The sequence below is a fragment of the Centropristis striata genome, chromosome 11 (genome assembly GCF_030273125.1).
Source record: "Centropristis striata isolate RG_2023a ecotype Rhode Island chromosome 11, C.striata_1.0, whole genome shotgun sequence".
NCBI classification, from domain to species: Eukaryota; Metazoa; Chordata; class Actinopteri; order Perciformes; family Serranidae; genus Centropristis; species Centropristis striata.
Window position 1 is genome coordinate 22,710,814 of NC_081527.1, and position 20,738 is coordinate 22,731,551.

The window sequence follows — 20,738 nt, forward strand, 5'->3', positions numbered from 1 at the left end:
TTATTGTTTTATTAGCGTGTATCAGTATAGAAATCCTCTTATAGTAAAAACATGAATTCTGCAGAATAATCTGTATTATATTATAATTATTTAATTTGTTAATTTAATGTTAAGACCGAAAGAATCAATGATACAGAAACATTTTAATGTTAGTTCTGACCAGTTTTTTTTGTTGTTTTTTTGATAGTTCTGATCAGTTCCAGCTCGAGCTGTGCAGAAATTACGTTTATATCATATCTATGTTTATGTTTATATCTATATTGACATCTGTTTATATCTATGTTTATATTTATATAATAACTATATATCTATATTCATATTTATATCATTTATATTTGTTATATTTTTTTATCCATCTTTATATTCATGTTATATTTTTTATTTTAATCTTTATCTATATTTATATTTATATGAACCCGACAGTGACCCTGGCGTGTCTTATTGTGAAGGCCGGAAGCAGCTACGGCGGCCGGGCGGCAGGTCGCTCAGTCCGCTTCGCGCTGTGACTATGGGAGACGTGCTGGTCGAGGAGCTCGAGGACCTGGTTCACTTCTCGGTGTCCGACCTGCCGGCTCGAGGCTATGTCGTCATGGAGGAGATCCGACGTCAGGGGAAACTCTGTGACGTCACGCTCAAGGTAAACCTGGCGGCGCTCGCGGCCGGAGTTAGCTTGCTAGCCGCTAACAGCCGAGCTAACGGCGCAGATGCTAACAGGAGCTAACATGCTAACGGCGGATTATCCAGACAGGTTAGTGACGTCACAGGCGGTCAGCATTAACAGCGCGAGGTGAACTCAGGTGACCTTTCACCTGCCGCACTCCGGAAACACTCCTGTTGTCATGGTGATCAGAGAGCGCGTCAAAGACCCGCTCTACTTTCTGTCAGAGCTGCGGCGGAAGGATACAGTCCGCCAGCCGCTTCTTCTTCTGCTGCTGCCGCTTTACCTGCAGCACCGATACCCTTATATTTTACCGATACTGTGATACTGCAGCACCGATACTGTAATACTGTAGTACTGAAACTGTAATACTACAGTAGTAGTAGTAGTACTGATAGTGTAACACTGTTATACTGCAGTACTGATACTGTAATACTGTTGTACTGCAGTACTGATACTGTAATACTGCAGTACTGATACTGAAGTACTGCAGTAGTAGAAGTAGTGTAATACTGTAGCACTGATACTGTAAAACTGCAGTACTGATTCTGTAATATTGCTGTAGTAGTAGTGTAATACTGCAGTACTGATACTGTAATACTGCAGTAGTAGTAGTATAATATCCCAGCACAGACCCGTACAGGTAACCCAGTATAGTTAAATTGTTTGTTTTGATGTTCAGATAGTCTGTAGCCTGATCACCATCTGACGGATCATTACACCAGAGCCGATCTGATTGGCTCACAGAGGCACCTGATCATCTTTTTACAGAGCAGAACAATATACACTCCTCAAAAAAATAAAGGAAACACAAAAAATAACACATCCTAGATCTGAATGAATTAAATATTCTTATTAAATACCTTGTTCTTTACATAGTTGAATGTGCTGACACCCAAAAATGATCAATGGAAATCAAATTTATTAACCCATGGAGGTCTGGATTTGGACTCACACTCAAAATTAAAGTGGAAAAACACACTACAGGCTGATTCAACTTTGATGTAATGTCCTTAAAACAAGTCAGAATGGGGCTCAGTAGTGTGTGTGGCCTCCACGTGCCTGTATGACCTCCCTACAACGCCTGGGCATGCTCCTGATTGGGTGGCGGATGGTCTCCTGAGGGATGTCCTCCTAGACCTGGACTAAAGCATCCGCCAACTCCTGGACAGTCTGTGGTGCAACGTGGCGTTGGTGGATGGATCGAGACATGATGTCCCAGATGTGCTCAATTGGATTCAGGTCTGGGGAACGGGCGGGCCAGTCCATAGCATCAATGCCTTCGTCTTGCAGGAACTGCTGACACACTCCAGCCACATGAGGTCTAGAGTTGTCTTGCATTAGGAGGAACCCAGGGCCAACCTCACCAGCATATGGTCTCACAATGGGTCTAAGGATCTTATCTCGGTACCTAATGGCAGTCAGGCTACCTCTGGAGAGCACATGGAGGGCTGTGCGGCCCCCCAAAGAAATGCCACCCCACACCATTACTGACCCACTGCCAAACCGGTCATGCTTGAGGATGTTGCAGGCAGCAGAACGTTCTCCACGGCGTCTCCAGACTCTTGTCTTGGGCTGTAAGCACAACCCCTACCTGTGGACGTGGGACCCTCATACCACCCTCATGGAGTCTGTTTCTGACCGTTTGAGCAGACACATACACATTTGTGGCCTGCTGGAGGTCATTTTGCAGGGGTCTGGCAGTGCTCCTCCTGTTCCTCCTTGCACAAAGGCGGAGGTAGCGGTCCTGCTGCTGGGTTGTTGCCCTCCTACAGCCTCCTCCACGTCTCCTGATGTACTGGCCTGTCTCCTGGTAGCGCCTCCATGCTCTGGACACTACACTGACTGACACAGCAAACCTTCTTGCCACAGCTCGCATTGATGTGCCATCCTGGATGAGCTGCACTACCTGAGCCACTTGTGTGGGTTGTAGACTCCGTCTCATGCTACCACTAGAGTGAAAGCACCGCCAGCATTCAAATGTGACCAAAACATAAGCCAGAAAGCTCTCATAGGAACTGAGAAGTGGTCTGTGGTCACCGCCTGCAGAACCACTCCTTTATTGGGGGTGTCTTGCTAATTTCTTATAATTTCCATCTGTTATCTATTTCATTTGCACAACAGTATGTGACATTGATTGTCAATCAGTGTTGCTTCTTAAGTGGACAGTTTGATTTCACAGAAGTGTGGATTTGTCAATTATTCATCATGTTAGGGATAACATCTGTATTTTTATTACACTACTTTTAAACAAACAATACGAACAGTTTTAAGTGTGTGCACAGAGTGTCCGGTGCTTGTTGTACAAACAGATCGCTAAGTGAACACCTCCTGCAGCAGCAGCACATACACACTGTACTGCTACAAAGCTAACTGTTAGCCTATTAGCAATTAGCAAACTGGACGCTAAGGGGTTAACTCCCCTCCGGCTCTGCAGCTGGGAAAGACTGCTGCAGGAGAGTAAGAAGGAGTCTCCAATAATACCAGAAAAGTCACTGGATTTGTCGCCAGTCGCTTTTTTGCAAAATAGTCGCTAAGGGGGTCTGAAAAGTGACAGTTGACAGTTAGCTCTTAAAGTTATGTACTTACTCGATTCCTGTGGTCTATGTCTAGTACCATCAGGTTGAATGCACTTATTGTAAGTCGCTTTGGACAAAAGCGTCTGCTAAATGCCATGTAATGTAATGTAATGTAAAAAAGTCGCTAAATATAGCAACAAAGATTCTAAGTTGGCAACACTTCTTCGCCGGCTTTTACAAATGGCGCGTGTTGTTGTGGCATCAAGTACTACGTCACATTCGCTTAGCGTTCTATTCAATCAGCAACCAGGCTTTTTTGAGGGGAGAAAAACGGCCCTGCCCCCTGGTGGTTGGTGGACTACTGGTGTGTAAAGTGCTTGATTAGATATGCAGGAGAGCCGCATTTTAAATGAAATATCACCGATGAAATCGTGATCACGATTAAGATTTGATTAATTGTGGAGCCATAGGTATGTGAGAGTACTAATACTACAGTACAGGTGAGAGTACTAATACTGCAGTACAGGTTAGAGTACCAATATTGCAGTACAGGTTAGAGTACCAATATTGCAGTACAGGTTAGAGTACCAATATTGCAGTACAGGTTAGAGTACCAATATTGCAGTACAGGTTAGAGTACCAATATTGCAGTACAGGTTAGAGTACCAATATTGCAGTACAGGTTAGAGTATCAATATTGCAGTACAGGTTAGAGTACCAATATTGCAGTACAGGCTAGAGTACCAATATTGCAGTACAGGTTAGAGTACCAATATTGCAGTACAGGTTAGAGTACCAATATTGCAGTACAGGTTAGAGTACCAATATTGCAGTACAGGTTAGAGTACCAATATTGCAGTACAGGTCAGAGTACTAATACTGCAGTACAGGTCATAGTACTGATACTGCAGTACAGGTGAGAGTACTGATACTGCAGTAAAGGTGATAGTACTAATAGTGCAGTATAGGTTAGAGTACCAATACTGCAGTACAGGTCAGAGTACCAATACTGCAGTACAGGTCCGAGTACCAATACTGCAGTACAGGTCAGAGTACTAATACTGCAGTACAGGAGAGAGTACTAATACTGCAGTGCATGTGAGAGTACTAATAATGCAGTATTCTCGTCTGCAGGTGGGGGATCATAAGTTCAGCGCCCACCGGATCGTCCTGGCCGCATCCATCCCGTACTTCCACGCCATGTTCACCAACGACATGGTGGAGTGTAAACAGGACGAGATCCTGATGCAGGGCATGGACCCCAGGTAACCCAGACCAGTACAGGTAACACAGACCAGTATAGGTAACCCACACCAGGACAGGTAGCCCAGACCAGGACAGCTAACCCAGACCAGTACAGGTAACCCAGACCAGGACAGGTAGCATATACCAGGACAGGTAACAAAGACCAGCACAGGGAACCCAGACCAGGATAGGTAGCAACAGTATATTTACGATACTTATTGTTCCCAGTACTCCCAGTGTTCCCAGTACCCCCAGTATTCCCAGGTTTTCCAGTGTTCCCAGTCTAATAGTCCCTGTCTCCGCAGTGCTCTGGAGGCTCTGATAAACTTTGCGTACAGCGGCCATGTTGCCATCGACCAGCAGAACGTCCAGTCTCTCCTGATTGGCTCCAGCTTCCTGCAGCTGCAGAACGTTAAAGATGCCTGCTGTTCCTTCCTGCAGGAGAGGTCAGAGGTCACTGCCACCGCACATACTACACACTCCACACAGCGAGACCACACCCCTGACCTGTCTGTCTGTCTATCTCTCTGTTTGTCTGTCTGCCTGTCTGTCTCTCAGGTTACACCCTAAGAACTGTCTTGGCGTGCGTCAGTTTGCAGAGACGATGATGTGTACAACGCTATATGACTCAGCCAATAGTTTCCTCCATCAGCACTTCGTGGAGGTTTCTGTGTCCGAAGAGTTTCTGGGTCTGAGGACGGAGGAGGTGCTTGAGCTGGTGGGCTGCGACGAGCTCAACATCAAGGCCGAAGAACAGGTGAGACACCTGAGACACAATTGATTTTGAACAGTTACAACTTGCATTGTTAAAATGCTTCAATTGTTGTTATCCATACATGTTTTATATCAGTTCAGTTTGACTGAATACTTTGTTGGTCAGTCTGTGGGTTTGACTCACATTGTGGACAAATAAAAGACTGAAGTGAGATGAATAGACTGAGAATTTTCTCTGATTTAACAAAACAATTCTTAAATTGATTTGAATTTTGTGGACACAAAATGCAGTTAAACAGTAGAATTGCAATATATTGTATTGCAATACTCACCATATCGCAAAATGCTGTATTGTGACTCAAGAATCGGGATGAAATCGTATCGTTGGGCCTCTGGTGATTTCCACCTCTACTGTGCAGTATACATGTTGTTTTACATGGCTGTCATTCATGTGAAATTGATTGACAATGTTTTATAATTCCTGTGAAATGGATTCAGTGCAGTCAATAAATTCTGATTTTTTTCAGTGACACAGATATTATGATGTATCATGGAGGAAATTACTTGCAATACATCGATTATCACAGAATCGCTGTATCGTTATATTGTTATCGTGGGCAAAATATCATGATAGTACTGCATCGCGAGGTACCTGGTGATACCCAGCCCTAGTGAGGTGTGCCTGTGCAGGTTTTCGAGGCTGTGCTGGCCTGGGTGCACCATGACCAGAACCTGAGGGAGTCACTGCTGCCAGAGCTGCTGTCAAAGATCAGACTTCCTCTGTGTCGACCTCAGTTCCTGTCGGACCGAGTCCAGCAGGACGACCTCATACGTTGCTGCCATAAATGCAGGTGAGACCAAGAACGCGCACCTTTGTCACTGTCTTCAGGTAATGATGTCACTGATATCAACAGTTTCTTATTTACTGAAATAAGTTGTTTTTTTAAAAAAAGAATATGCTTTTAGTTTTTGACTGGTCAAAGAATGTTGAGTCATGGTTTTGACTCTGACTTTTCAGTCTTGACTTTTGAGTCCTGACTCTGCTGTGTGTCCGGTCAGAGATCTGGTAGATGAAGCCAAAGATTTCCACCTGATGCCGGAGCGGCGTCCCCACCTGCCGGCCTTCAAGACCAGACAGAGGTGCTGCACGTCCATTACAGGACTCATCTACGCTGTGGGAGGACTCAACTCCTCAGGTACACCTGAGCTCACCTGTCTCACTTCAGATGTTGGATCAGCCAATCAAAGGTGATGTGATATCTGATTGGTTCCTTTCTTCAGGTGACTCCTTAAATGTGGTCGAAGTGTTTGATCCAATCGGAAACTTCTGGGAGCGCTGTCAGCCAATGAGGACAGCTCGAAGCAGAGTGGGCGTGGCCGTCATTAACGGTCTGCTGTATGCCATTGGTGGATACGACGGCCAATCACGGCTCAGCACAGTAGAGGTTTACAACCCGGAGACGGACAGCTGGACACGTGTGTCGAGCATGAACAGCCAGCGCAGGTTAATACACTGATCCATACCCCGATCAATAATGTTCAATATAATGATCTATAATGATCAATACACTGATCGCTAATGATCAATAATGAGTAATGACATGTTGTTGTCCTCAGTGCCATGGGAACGGTGGTGATTGACGGACATATCTATGTGTGCGGCGGCTACGACGGGAAATCCTCCCTGAACTCTGTGGAGTGTTACTCACCTGAGACCGACAGGTGAGACACCTGCCAACTGCACCTGGGAGCCCAGCTGCACCCAGGGGCCCAGCTGCACTCGGGGGCCCTGTTTTCCTCCACTAACATAATAAACGTTATTGATCACAGGTGGGCGGTGATGACGGAGATGAGTGCGAGTCGCAGCGCTGCAGGTGTCACCGTGTTTGACGGACGCATCTTTGTGTCTGGCGGCCATGACGGTTTACAGATCTTCAACACGGTCAGTCTGGTTGTTGAGTTCTCACAGAAACTGATCAATGCACCTGATCAATACACCAGATCAATGCACCTGATCAATACAGACATTATCTGATGTACATACATCTAATACACATCTATGATTGTGTTTACATATTATACAAATATTATAATGTGTTTACAGCAAATCTAATGTGTTAACATTAAATATAATACATGTTTACAGTAAATATAATGCATTTTTACAGTAGATATAACATGTTTACAGTAAATATAAGGTGTTTACAGTAAATATAACATGTTTACAGTAAATATAATAACGTGTTTACAGTAAATATAATAACGTGTTTACAGTAAATATAATGTGTTAACATTAAATATAATACATGTTTACAGTAAATATAAGGTGTTAACAGTAAATATAAGGTGTTTACAGTAAATATAATACATGTTTACAGTAGGTATAACATGTTTACAGTAAATATAACATGTTTACAGTAAATATAATAACGTGTTTATGGTAAATATAACATGTTTACAGTAAACACTAGGTGTAATGTCGCTGTCTGTCCTGCAGGTGGAGTCCTATAACCACCACACTAACCGCTGGCACCCGGCGGCGGCCATGCTGAACAAGCGTTGCCGGCATGGCGCGGCGGCACTTGGCAGTCACATGTACGTGGTGGGCGGGTACGACGGCTCGGGCTTCCTGAGTGGCGCTGAGGTGTTCAGCTCAACGACTAGCCAGTGGAGCCTCCTGGTAGCCATGAACACTCGCCGCAGCCGGGTGTCGCTGGTCGCCACGTCGGGCCGGCTGTATGCCGTCGGCGGGTACGACGGACAGTCGAACCTCGGCTCCGTGGAGACGTTCAACCCAGACACCGGCCGCTGGAGCTTCATGGCGCCGATGGTCAGCCATGAGGGCGGCGTTGGCGTCGGCTGCATCCCGCTGCAGCCCGCCTAGACGTCCAATCACAGGCTGAGGATTACTGGTTACTGACGCCGCGGGGAGGCACCGCCCTCCGCCGGCATCCACTGAGCTGCATCGGTACGACGGCCGCGCTCAGACCTGCACACTGACGCCGGCCTGGGGGATTCTGGGTAAAAACTGCGGATCTAGCCTGCGGAGGCTAACTGCTAGCATCATGCTATTAGCGAGCGTGGACGAATAATTGTTTTATACTTGATTCAAACAGGAAGTCACTTCCTTTTCAAAATAAAGCTGCTGAAACAGGACGAGTGTCTGATCCCAGTCACTGAACAGGAAGTGGAGCTGCAGACACGTGAAGAAGAAGAATGGCTACTTCCTGTTTCATCTTCAAACCTCCGAGGGCGAATTCACCCTGATGATGTCACACTGATGATATCACAGCAGTGATCATTAGTTCTGGTGTAAGCGTGTGTGGCGTCTCGGCGGTGAGAGGGGCGCCGTCACGTTTACACAACATCATATAAACAGTTTTAATTTTTTCTAAACTGACAGGAAGTGGAGTGTCAGAATAAAACAGTTTGATGCTCGGAGCTGATAATGGCCCTGTTCATTCCTATGAAAGCTGCTCAGCGGACCATGACTTTGCTGGTGTTAGAGGGACCTTCTGCGCTGTGGGGACTAAAATTATTTACTCTTTCGGCTCATCAAGACTTTCCTGTTTAGTTGTTTGAACGTGATGAAGCCAGTTGGTTCTTCTTCTCTGGTTCTGTGAATTCGCTCTCGGAGGGTTTTCCATCAGCTCATAGTGAAATCTAACTTTTATTGGGAAAATACAGGAAGTCAAAGGCGTTGCTAATCTGATAGATGCTAACGTGCTAACACCAACCAATCGGCTGTCTTTTTTCTTCTCTGGTTTTTACTGGACTGTGATCTGTTATCAAGCAGAAAACAGAATCCTGCAACTGAAAAATGTTTTATTGTCAGTAAAAATATTTAGTTTGAAAAAGTTTTAATGTGTTTCACTCAGATCAACAAACAATTTTCACATTAAAACACAAATGTATTTTACTGAAACAAAATATTTTAGATTTCAAAATAAAGACAAGTGACTCGATGTTGCCTCACCTGCTGACTCATCTGCTGACTCACCTGCTGACTCACCTGCTGACTCACCTGTTGACTCACCTGCTGACTCACCTGTTGACTCACCTGCTGACTCATCTGCTGATTCACCTGCTGACTCATCTGCTGACCTGCTGACCCAACCGCAGACTCACCTGACTCACCTGCTGATTCAACCGTTGACTGACCTGCGGCACCCCCTGTGGACAGTTTTGTCTTGTTCCTGCTGAACGTCTCTTACAGACCATAATGTCCCGTCACCATGGCAACGCTGTGCGGAGGCTGATCGATAACTTAAATAATATGAATAATTTCTGTTTAATGAGTTATTGATACATAAAGTTGGTATTGATTATTAAAGATTCCACTTCCTGTTTGAATAATTAATAACTGTGAGATTATCGATCTGCAGCTGCACATCATGTTTGTTATTGATGATTGATTAGTTTGTGGATCATTAAAGACGCTGCTGGTTCCTGAACGTCTCGTCTTTATTATTGGTATATTATTAACATTTTATTATATTAAAAATGTTTCATCGTTCATGAGAAACTTTTGATGAAAATTAAAAACCTTTAATTCCAAAATTAGATTTAAAACCAAAGATGTAGTTTTTTAATCTGAAATTTATGAACTGTCACTCAGATCAGACCGACCAATAGAAACCTGTCTTCTGTCAGGCCCCGCCCACCAGATTCACAATCAATACTTTTTTGTTGTATTCATTTTATTTAGAAAGTTTCACTCAGATGTTTTCATGAAAAAACAAACAACACGTTAAACAATAATTTCATGTTTCCACCTCGGAACCAAAATAATTTAAAAAACATGTTTTAAATGTTTGGAAACTTTTATTTCTCTCTAGTTTGAACAGAAACACTGAAGTATAAATCAATAATCATCCTCAAAGTTCTTCTGTTTAAAACATCAACAAAAAACAGTTTATTGATCATAAAACCTAAATTATTCTGATGTTGCACTCAATCACATGACACTGGCTGTGATCTCATCAGGTAAACATCAGCAGGTGATCGATGCGTTCAGGTGATCGCTGCATTCAGGTGATTGCTGCGTTCAGGTGAGTGCTGCCTTCAGGTAGGCGATGCGTTTAGGTAATCGCGTTCAGGTGAGTGCTGCATTCAGGTGATCGTGCATTTAGGTGACTGAGCACCCAATAGACTCTGTAGACCAATCAGAAGCTGCCCTGACAGAGCTCTGATTGGACGAAGCGATTGCAGCTAGCATGTTAGCAGTGGAAGTGGCAAAGAATTAAACTGAAAGTTCAGGTGAGTATAGCTGCATTTTGTCCAGAAGATCGTATAGAAGTCTATGAGAAAACATAATTAGTTTAGGTTTCAAGGTGAATTAAGAGTCACAGAGGGGGCGGGGCTACAGGGGGGCTGACCTTTGACCCTCTGTGTTTTCAGCTGCTTATTTAATAATTTGCTGCTGAACTGGACCCACTTCTGTTCTCCACCTGAACACACCGTGCACCAGAAACCCTGAAGACAGGACCAGGTTCACCTGAGGACCAGGTAAGTACCAGGTTCATCTGAGGACACATCACAACCAGGACTACAGATCATTCACACCTGCACACGCCACCAGGTAGAAAATCCCCTGGATCACTGTCCTGGAGGTCCTGGAGTGTTGGTCCTGGAGTCTGGAGAGGTGCCACTCGCCCCCTCAGACTCTGAATGCACACCTGGACACCTGGACAGTTGAGATGTTTCAATGTTAACTCTCACAGTGAGTTTCAGAGGGAGCAGTGAGATGATGTAGCAACATTTCTCATCTCAGCCTCTAAAACAGCACGTCCTCTGGCCCCGCCCTCTGCCCCCCCTCTCTCAGCAACAATCTGAAGTAAACACCAGATTCACCGAATCCATGTTTGGTGTAATGTGTGTTGTTGTAATGTGTGTTGTTGTTGTTGTAGCTTCACAGACACGAGGAGATTCAACTGACTCAGTCTAATGTGGCTCATTAAATCTCAGATAACCTACTTTAAACTGACTATTACTAAATATGAATATGGTAATTCATTTGATAATGTGGTTAATTATTAGTTCAAACTGAATGAGACTGATGTAGTTTTCTCTGGTTCCATCCAGTCACATGGTTTATATAATCAATAATGATTTCTGATGACCCCAGCGGTGACCCTAGCGGTGAACCCAGCGGTGACCCCGGCGGCGCAGCAGTGACTCACGGTGCCTCGGCGGGCTGGAAGCGGCTCTCCTCGCCGTCCAGGATGCCGTGGTACAGGCTGATCTCCTGCTCAAGGCGCTGCTTGTTGCCGAGCAATGTGTCATAGTCGCGGCGCTGCTGCTCGATCTCGCCGTGCACGTCGGCGAGCTCCGCCTCCAGCTTCGCCACCACCGAGCCCAGGTTCTGCAGCTCCATGTCATGCCAATGACGAGCGTCACCCAGAGAGTTCTCAAGGCCCCGCCTCTGCAGGAGGAGGGATCAGTTATTGATCAGTTATCAATCAGTAATTAATCAGCTATCAGTCAGCTATTGATCAGTTATCGATCAGTAATTAATCAGCTATTGATCAGTTATCGATCAGTAATTAATCAGCTATTGATCCATCACATTATTGATCAGTTATTGATCCATCAGGTTATTAATCAGTTATTGATCAGTTATTGATCCATCAGGTTATTGATCAGTTATTGATCAATCAGGTTATTTATTAGGTTATTGATCAGGCTTTTGATCAGTTATTGATCAGTTATTTATCAAGTTATTGATGTATCAGGTTACTGATCAGCTGTTGGTCAGTTATGGATCAGTTATTGATCGATCAAGGTATTGATCCATCAGGTTATTGATCAGTTTTTGATCAGGCTGCTGATCTATCAGGTTATTGATCCATCAGGTTATTGATCAGCTATCGATCAGTTATTGATCAGCTTTCAGTCAGTTATCGATCAGTAATTGATCAGTTATTAATCAGCTATTGATCAGTTCCATCAGGTTATTGATCTATCAGGTATTGATCAGTTATTGGTTTTTGATACATAATGTTATTGATTGATCAAGGTATTTATCCATCAGGTTATTGATAATTTTTTGATCAGGTTACTGATCTATCAGGTTATTGATCAGTTATTGATCTATCAGGTTATTGATCAGTTATTGATCTTTCTGGTAATTGATCCATCAGGTCATTGATCCATTATTTATCCATCATGTTATTGATCAGTTATTGATCCATCAGGTTATTAATCAGTAATTGATCTATCAGTTATTGATCAGGTTATTGATCCATCAGGTTATTTATCAGTTATAGATTAAGTTATAGATATCTCAGGTTATTGATCAGCAGGGCTTGAAGCAGAAAAAAATCGTGTGCCTGAAATTTTTTTATGCATGGGGGGGGGGGGGGGGGGGGGGGGGGAATAAAAAGGGCCCATTCTGCACAACATGGGGCCCCACAAGCACGCAAAAAGCTCTGATGCATCATGTATGATGAAATATTAGCATTAAGTTAAAAGGAGATCCAGATCAAAGTAATTAATGATATGGTACTGACAATTAAAAGTATCGAACCAAACCATCTAGGGGGGGTCCGGGGGCATGACCCCCGGGAGAAAATTTGTACATTTTTAAGTAAAATGCATCTATTTTGTGCACTTTGAGAGCTAAATGAGAGCAAACATCTAGAGGGCACCAAATCATTTTTTGCATGTGTGAAGGGCAGCCAATAAGGCACTTCCTCTTGTTTTCACCACTCTAGAGGCACTTTAGCACGCTTTTTCAACCATGGAGGCATGAAGGGGGCCGGTCGATCATAAACAAAGCAGCATGGCTAATTATTATGCACAGTGTCCGCTGATCATAAACATAGTGATCGTGAATTAACGGTACGCGCTAACTGCGCACAGAGTGTCCGGTGCTTGTTGTAAACGAACAGATCGCTGTTTCTCCTGCAGCAGCAGCACATACACACTGTACTGCTACAGAGCTAACTGCCGCTAACGGCGCCGCTCTTCTTAACGAGCCGGCCTCCGGCTCGTTAGCGGGTCGTTAAAAAGAGAGTAAGAAGGAGTCGCTGGATTAGTCTCCAGTCACTTTCTTGAGAAATAGTAATGACGTGGGTCTCAAGCACGCTCGGCGATGAGCCGCCTTCTTCTTCTCCGGCAGGCTATACGCTATCCACCGTAATGCTGACCTCCCCGGTCATACCCAGATCTAACTAGGTTTTTTTTTTTTTTAAACATGATTAAAAAAAAAAAAAAAACACCAAAAAAAATCCCGAGCCGGATTTCCGGCACCGTGCCGGAGGTCTTCAAGCCCTGGATCAGTTATGATTCAGTTATGGATCCATAAGTTTATTTATCGATTAAGGTATTGATCCATGAGGTTATTGATCAGATAATTAAGCTATCAGGTTATTGATCAGTTATTCATCTATCAGGTTATTGATCCATCAGGTCACTGATCTATCAAGTTATTGATCCATCAGGTTGTTGATCCATCAGGTTATTGACCAGGTTATTGATCAGCTATAGATCAGTTATTTATCTACCAGGTTAGGGGCAGTCCGTGCCTAGAGGCTAGGAATCGGGCTTGTAACTGGTTCAAATCCCGATACTGACAGGTCTGGGACTGCTCCTTGCATGGTGTGTTCACTTGTATGTAAAAAAGGATGGGTTAAATGCAGAGGTTGAATTTCCCCATTGTGGGATCTACCAGGTTATTGATCCATCAGGTTATTGATGAGTAATTGATATCTCAGATTACTGATCAGCTATTGACCAGTTATTGATCAGGTTATTGATCTATCAAGTTATTGATCTATCAAGTTATTGATCTATCCGGTTATTGATCTATCAGGTTATTGATAGCCTGCCTCACCAGCGCTCTGATGGACTCTGTCTCGGCTTGCAGACTCTGGATCTTACAGCCGGTGTCGTGACAGTCGGCCTTCAGTGCCTCCACCTGCTCCTCCTCAGGACTCAGTCTGCTCACACATTGCGCCTCCTGCTGCAACACACACACACACACACACACACACACACACACACACTGTCAGAACAGGAGCAGTCCCACATGTGAGTAAACCTGTGCAGATGACACGTCCTCAGACTCCTCACCTTACACTCCAGATAGCTATCGGTCTCGGCCCGGTTCCTCTCTGTCACCTTCTCCCAGTGGCTCCGGATGTAGGCCAGGATCTGGTCCAGACTGGTTTCTATGGGAGCGTCGGGCTCATCCACCTCACGTCCCGCCATCTGACTGTAGAGGACTCGTACGTCCTGCGAGGACAGGAAGTCACATGACCCTGTTCTTAAATCACCATGTGAGCTACTTTCATGTTTTAATCAGAAAAGGAGCCAAACTGTAACAAAGCTCTGTGACTCTGGAGGTAGATGGTGTGTGGTGGGACCTGCTCGTGGTTGTGTTCAAGGCTGCGTAGCTCCGCCCTCATGTTCTCCATCTGCTCCTCGAGCTCTGTCTTCGTCAGGTTTGCGTCGTCGATCACTTTGTACAGCGAGCTGATCTCCTCCTCCACCGCCTTCCTGAACGGCTGCTCGTTCTCAAACCTGCAGACACACCAACATCTTTACTGTCATTCATCAAAGAGCTCAAACAGAGACACCAGACTCGCTGTGGGCAGAGCCAGACTGAGCTGCTCGCACAGAGAGAGTGGAGGGAACAGTGAGGGGGCGTGTCCTGACCTCTGACCCCTGAGGGCCCCTGAGACGACACATGTGACATCACAGTGTGTGTGTGTGTGTGTGTGTGTGTGTGTGTGTGACCTCTGACCTGTCCTTAAAGTCCTCTGCGTTCGCCTGCACGTTCTCCGTCTGCAGCATCAACCTCGCGTTGTCCAGGATCGCTTCACTGACCTGCAGGAGACGCAGGACATCAGAGACCTGAGACACACACAGGGTCCCCCCTGTCCTCATCTATCCCCACCTGCCCCCCTCCTCATCTGTCCCACCTGTCCAAACTTGTCACACCTGTTCTCATCTGTCTTACTTGTCGAAACTTGTGACACATGTCCCCCCCTCCAGATCTGTCCCCACCTGTCCCCCCTCCACCTCTCCCGCCTGTCCAAACTTGTCACACCCGTCTCCCCTCCATACCTGTCCCACCTGTCCACACCTCTCCCACCTTTCCAAACTTGTCACACCCGTCTCCCCTCCATACCTGTCCCACCTGTCCACACCTCTCCCACCTTTCCAAACTTGTCACACACACCCCCCCTCCACACCTGTCCCACCCCTCCACATCTGTCCAAACTTGTCACACACACCCCCCCTCCACACCTGTCCCACCCCTCCACATCTGTCCCACGTGTGCTCATCTGTCCACACCGGTCACACCTGTTCAAACTTGTCCCACTTGTCCCCCCCTCCACACCTGTCCCCACCTGTCCCACCTGTCCTCACCTGTCCCACCTGTCCACATCTGTCCCACCTGCCCTCCCTACACACCGGTCCCTACTTGTCCAAACTTGTCCCACCTGTCCCCCTCCACACCTGTCCCCACCTGTCCCACCTGAGCCACCTGCCCCCCCCACACCCTTCCCAACTGTCCTCATCTGTCACACCTGTCCAAACCTGTCCCACCTGCCCCCCTCTCCCACCTGTCCCACCTATCCTCATCTGTCCCACCTGTCCCCAACTGTCCAAACTTGTCACACCTGTCCCCACCTGTCCACATCTGTCCCACCTGCCCCCCTCCACACCTGTCCCAAACTTGTCCCACCTCTCCCTCCTTCACACCTATCCTTACCTGTCCACACCTGTCCCACATGTCCAAAGTTGTCACACCTGTCCCCCCCTCCACACCTGTCCCACTTGTCCACACCTGTACCCCCTCCCCACCTGTCCCACATGTCCTCATCTGTCCCACCTGTCCAACCTTGTCACACCTGTCCCCCCTCCCCACCTGTCCTCATATGTCCCACCTGTCCCCCCCTCCACACCTGTCCCACTTGTCCACACCTGTCCCCCCTCCCCACCTGTCCCACATGTCCTCATCTGTCCCACCTGTCCAACCTTGTCACACCTGTCCCCCCTCCCCACCTGTCCTCATATGTCCCACCTGTCCCTCCTTCACACCTGTCCCTACCTGTCCACACATGTCCCACATGTCCAAACTTGTCACACCTCCCCCCTCCCTCCACACCTATCCCACCTGTCCTGCCCCCCTCACCTGTTTGTAGACGTCCTCCCACTCCCTCCTGAGCGGTCCCCAGGCTCCGGCGCTGGACGCCTTGCGGTCTAGGCAGAGGCGGATCTGCTCCTCCAGCTGCTGGTTCAGGGTCTCCAGGGCTCTCACCTTGTCCCGGTACTCCATCAGGCAGCTGTTCAGTCCGGCGGCGGCGGCTCCGTGCCCGGCGGCCCGCTCCCCGGCACGGGGCACTACCGGCGCAGCGCTGCTCCTCATGCCCTGCAGGAACACGCTGCTGATGCCCAGAGCCCGTCGGGACACCCGGGTGCCAAGACACGAGGCTCCGCCCATCTGTGCGGGGGCGGAGCCCACAAACACGCCTCGAGGCGCCGCAGTGCCGGCCGCGCCGATCCGGCCGCAGGAGGCGGGGGCCGGGCGCTCGGAGGACGGCTGTCCCAGGAAGGAGGAGCGGCGTCGGGGCAGAGGCATCACGGTCAGCGGCTCCCAGCGGCAAACCGCCCAGAGCCCCGCAGAGCCCTGATTTAAAGGAGAGCCGGCTTCTGGAAACACGGAGCTTTGTTAGGGAGGTTAGTGTTGCTGGGAGACAGAAGCTTTGTTCTCATGGAAACACAGAGTCAGCAGAGAGGGTCAGGAAGGGTCCACACATACATACACACACACACACACACACACACACACACAGAGGGTCAGGAAGGGTACACACACACACACAGAAATCATGTGCTGACCAACTGGCAGAGGTGTTTTCTGGATATTTTCAACCAGTCCCTTCTGCTGTCCACGGTCCCGGTCTGCCTCAAGTCGTCCACCATTGTGCCTGTGCCCAAGATATGCCCTGATAGGGAATACTACATCTTCCCCACTGACCCTCATCACTGGCACGCCGCAGGGCTGTGTGCTCCGCCCTGCCATCTTCACCCTTTTCACCCATGACTGCACTGCCACCCACTCCTCAAAAATGGCTGTAAAGTTTGACACCACCGTGGTGGGTCTCATATCAGACAATGATGAAACCCACTACAGAGAGGAGGTCCAGCACCTGACACAGTGGTGTTCAAATAACAACCTAATCCTGAACACCAACAGAACCAAAGAGGTCATAGTGGAATACAGGAGGTCTAGGAAGACCCATCACGCTCCACTCTGCATTGTTAGAAAAATTGCATGAGGAAACCTTGAAAATTGATAATCTGTCACCAACAGAAAAAACCTCATCATTTTTCTGCGCATTTGTTGATGGGGAAATGAAGAGCTGGAGACGTCCAAGTTTCTCAGTTTAACAAAGTTTTATTACAATACGTCAAAAAATGTGCACTTTACAGAGATCTCCGGGTTCAAAATTAACTCATGTCCCTGAATACAAACAGACGTGTTTCAGTTCGTGAAGTCTGAACCACGACTCTCTCCCTGGAACCCATTAAAATAACCTTACAATTGTTTACAAAACATGCTGGTCGATTTCCTCCAGGAAGTCCCGCCCTCTTGATCGCTGATTCGCCAGTTTTAATTAATACAACGGCACGTCAATGCCAGCTGGGCATACGATCTTGCTGCCCCGGACAAGGCCATCCTGACTTCTCCAGGACATTCAATAAAAAACCTACTGCCTTGTTTTGTCTCACAAAGATATTATGTCTACAGAGTCAAAGGAATTTAACTGTCTCACAGATTCTAAAAGTCTAAAAAATATTAAACAGACAATGAAATATATGTAGTCAAAGTTTCTAAACCAAAATTAACACACAAACATAATCATTGTATCAAAATCATATTGTCTGACTTAATATAAATGCATAGAGATATTTATTACACTCAAAGTTTAGTGAATTACGCATGCATAGTGACCTGTGATGACTGTTGGGAGAAAAATCACAAAGAGGAAAAAGAGAGGAAGACAGTAACATTTCATTTTCAACAAGTATAATATTCAAATTATTTTAACAGCATACAGGGGGAGGCAGTGGAGTGTGTGGACAACATTAAGTTCCTGGGTGTCCATATTTCCTCTGACCTTTCTGGGTCACTCAACACCTCACACCTGAAGAAGGCCCAACAACGGCTCTTCTTCCTCAGGAAACTGAAGCGGACTGGGCTGTCCTCTCAGCTGCTCGTAAACTTTTACAGAGCAACAATAGAGAGCATTCTGTGTTTCAGTGCTACAGGTACGGCAGCTGCACGGCACAGAACAAAAAGGATCTAGCTCAGGTGGTGAGAACAGCACCGGGGGTTGTGGGCTGCCGTCTGCTCGATCTGGACTGTGTTTACTCATCCATCATCCAGAGGAGGGCCAGACACATTGCCAACGATCACACCCACCCAGGAAACAGACTGTTAGTACCACTGCTATCAGGAAAGTGGTACAGATACATCAAAACCAGCACTACAAGTCTCAGTAACAGCTTCTTCTCAAGGCTGTGAAAGCAATCACCCCCCTGTAGTGACGCAAATCCCCCTGCTCACTCACTTCCAACCCCCCTAATGGGGTTCCGTACTAAGTTCAGTACTAAGTGCACTTTATCTACACTACAGCTTTTTCAGATCATGTACAGTCATGTCTATTTTATTTTATTTATTCTGTTTTATTCTAACTATGTCTTTTTAACTTATTGTATGTCTTTAAGCCGCGAGTCTGAAGTAAATTTCGTTATCTTGTATAATGACAATAAAATCTCTTGAATCTTGAATCTTGAAACACACACACACACACACACACACAAACATACATACATACACACACACACACACACACACACACACACATAGAAACACACACACAATCACACACACGCAGAAACATACACATAGAAACACACAAAAACACACACACACCACATGCACACACACACACACACACACACACACACAGAAACACGCACACATACACACACACACACAGAAACACACACACACACACACAGAAACACACACACACACAGTGTGACTCAGCTGTTTTTTTTTATCCAGTAAAGTTAAAGTTTTATTCTGTGAATTAGTAAACCCAGTGACTCCAGTCAGAAAACATGGTTTTAACATGTTGTTGTTGTTGTTGTTGTTGTTCTAACACCTGCTGCTTAATGTCTGGAACAGTGAACAGAATAAACCAGACAGAGTCAAAACAGACTCTCTCCAGATATAGAGATGATTATAGAGAATAACTGAGCTGTCTGACTTTATTCTGTTGAAAAAAGGTAAAATAACATTTCTGTCACCTGATTTACTGTCAATCTCAGCAAGAAGGGATGCGTGTGACAGGAAGTGGTTGCTGCAGCAGGTGGAGGCTTCAATAACTGTTTCCTGTTTCTCACTCTTCATCTAATGTGAAAACACGCGGGACTTTCAGAGTTTCACTTCTTCTTCTGTCACATTTTGTTTTTCACTTTATTTGCATCATCAAACCGCAGACAGACAGAGAGACAGACAGACAGACAGACATGATCAGATCTGTAATCAAAACTGTAATCAATAACTGTTATCAATAACTTTAATCAATAGCTGTAACCAATACATTTAATCAATAACTGTAACCAATAACTTTAATTTATTTATTTTTTTATTTTACCAGGAAATCCCTTGAGATTGCAATCTCCCCCTTCGAGGGAGACCAGGCCAAGATTGGTTGCCAGTTACAGATTAAAATGGCAGTGACAAACATGGAAACATAAAGTAAAAACAGCATAAAAGAAAAATAAGCAATACACACATTATACTGTACATACAGAAAGGTACTGAATCCAACTCAGGTAAGACAAGTGTACTTTTCAGTAACATGGACGGTTTGAATTGCTTTAATTTTTTCCAGGGATACTAGATTTTTAAAATGTAACAGCTTGCAGATTATTCCAAGACCATGGGGCAAAGTAGGATAAGTTTCAGTGAGGACTCTTGGAACATGGTAGGTGATCCATTTAGAGGAACGACGCAGAGCATTGCTGTTGTTCTGTGTCAGGAAGTTACATAAGTAAGACGGGAGGAGACCCGGTATGGCCTTGTAGATGAAGATGTGCAAATGGAGTTTTCTATGTAAATTTAGTCAGAGCCACTTGAATAAAGCTGTACAGCACACAGTGGCGAGTATGAGGACCAGAATTAGTGATGAAACGTAGAGCACTGTGGTATACAGCATCTAATAGATGGAGTGTACAAGATGTAGCATGCATATAGAGAACATCCCCATAATCCAGTACACTTAAGAAGGTAGCCTGTATAAGTTTTTTTCCTGGCTAAGTGAAGCAAACCTTATTTTGATAATAAAATAATTAATAACTAAACAATAACTGTAATCAGTAACCAATTCTTATTATTATATATAATAATATTGATTACAGTTATTGATTCCATTTATTGCAGTTATTGATTACAGTTATTAAAGTTACTGATTACAGTTATTGATTTGAGAGGTTTGAATGTTGTGAGTTGTAAAAGAAAGAAAACATAATTTAGACTTTTGAAGCTTTGATAAAAGTTTTGATTACTTTTA

At 45.5% G+C, this 20,738-nt stretch overlaps 2 protein-coding genes across 2 annotated transcripts; one reads left to right on the plus strand and one right to left on the minus strand.

Moving 5' to 3' along the window:
• Positions 1-458: 458 nt before the first annotated feature.
• Positions 459-9,601, plus strand: klhl18 (kelch-like family member 18). The gene is made up of 10 exons (XM_059345139.1): positions 459-637; positions 4,312-4,442; positions 4,728-4,868; positions 4,981-5,179; positions 5,827-5,987; positions 6,196-6,332; positions 6,418-6,640; positions 6,754-6,858; positions 6,967-7,078; positions 7,634-9,601. Exons 1-10 carry the CDS (start codon positions 509-511, stop codon positions 8,018-8,020), a joined length of 1,725 nt encoding a protein of 574 aa, XP_059201122.1. The 5' UTR covers positions 459-508; the 3' UTR covers positions 8,021-9,601.
• Positions 9,602-9,829: 228 nt separating this feature from the next.
• bfsp2 (beaded filament structural protein 2, phakinin) lies at positions 9,830-16,729 on the minus strand. Its single transcript, XM_059344871.1, has 7 exons — positions 16,283-16,729; positions 14,885-14,967; positions 14,505-14,661; positions 14,212-14,373; positions 13,973-14,101; positions 11,319-11,560; positions 9,830-10,822 (listed from the first exon to the last, which is right to left on the minus strand). The coding sequence occupies exons 1-7, from the start codon at positions 16,727-16,729 to the stop codon at positions 10,735-10,737; spliced, it is 1,308 nt and encodes a 435-aa protein (XP_059200854.1). The 3' UTR covers positions 9,830-10,734.
• Between the last annotated feature and the right edge of the window lie 4,009 nt (positions 16,730-20,738).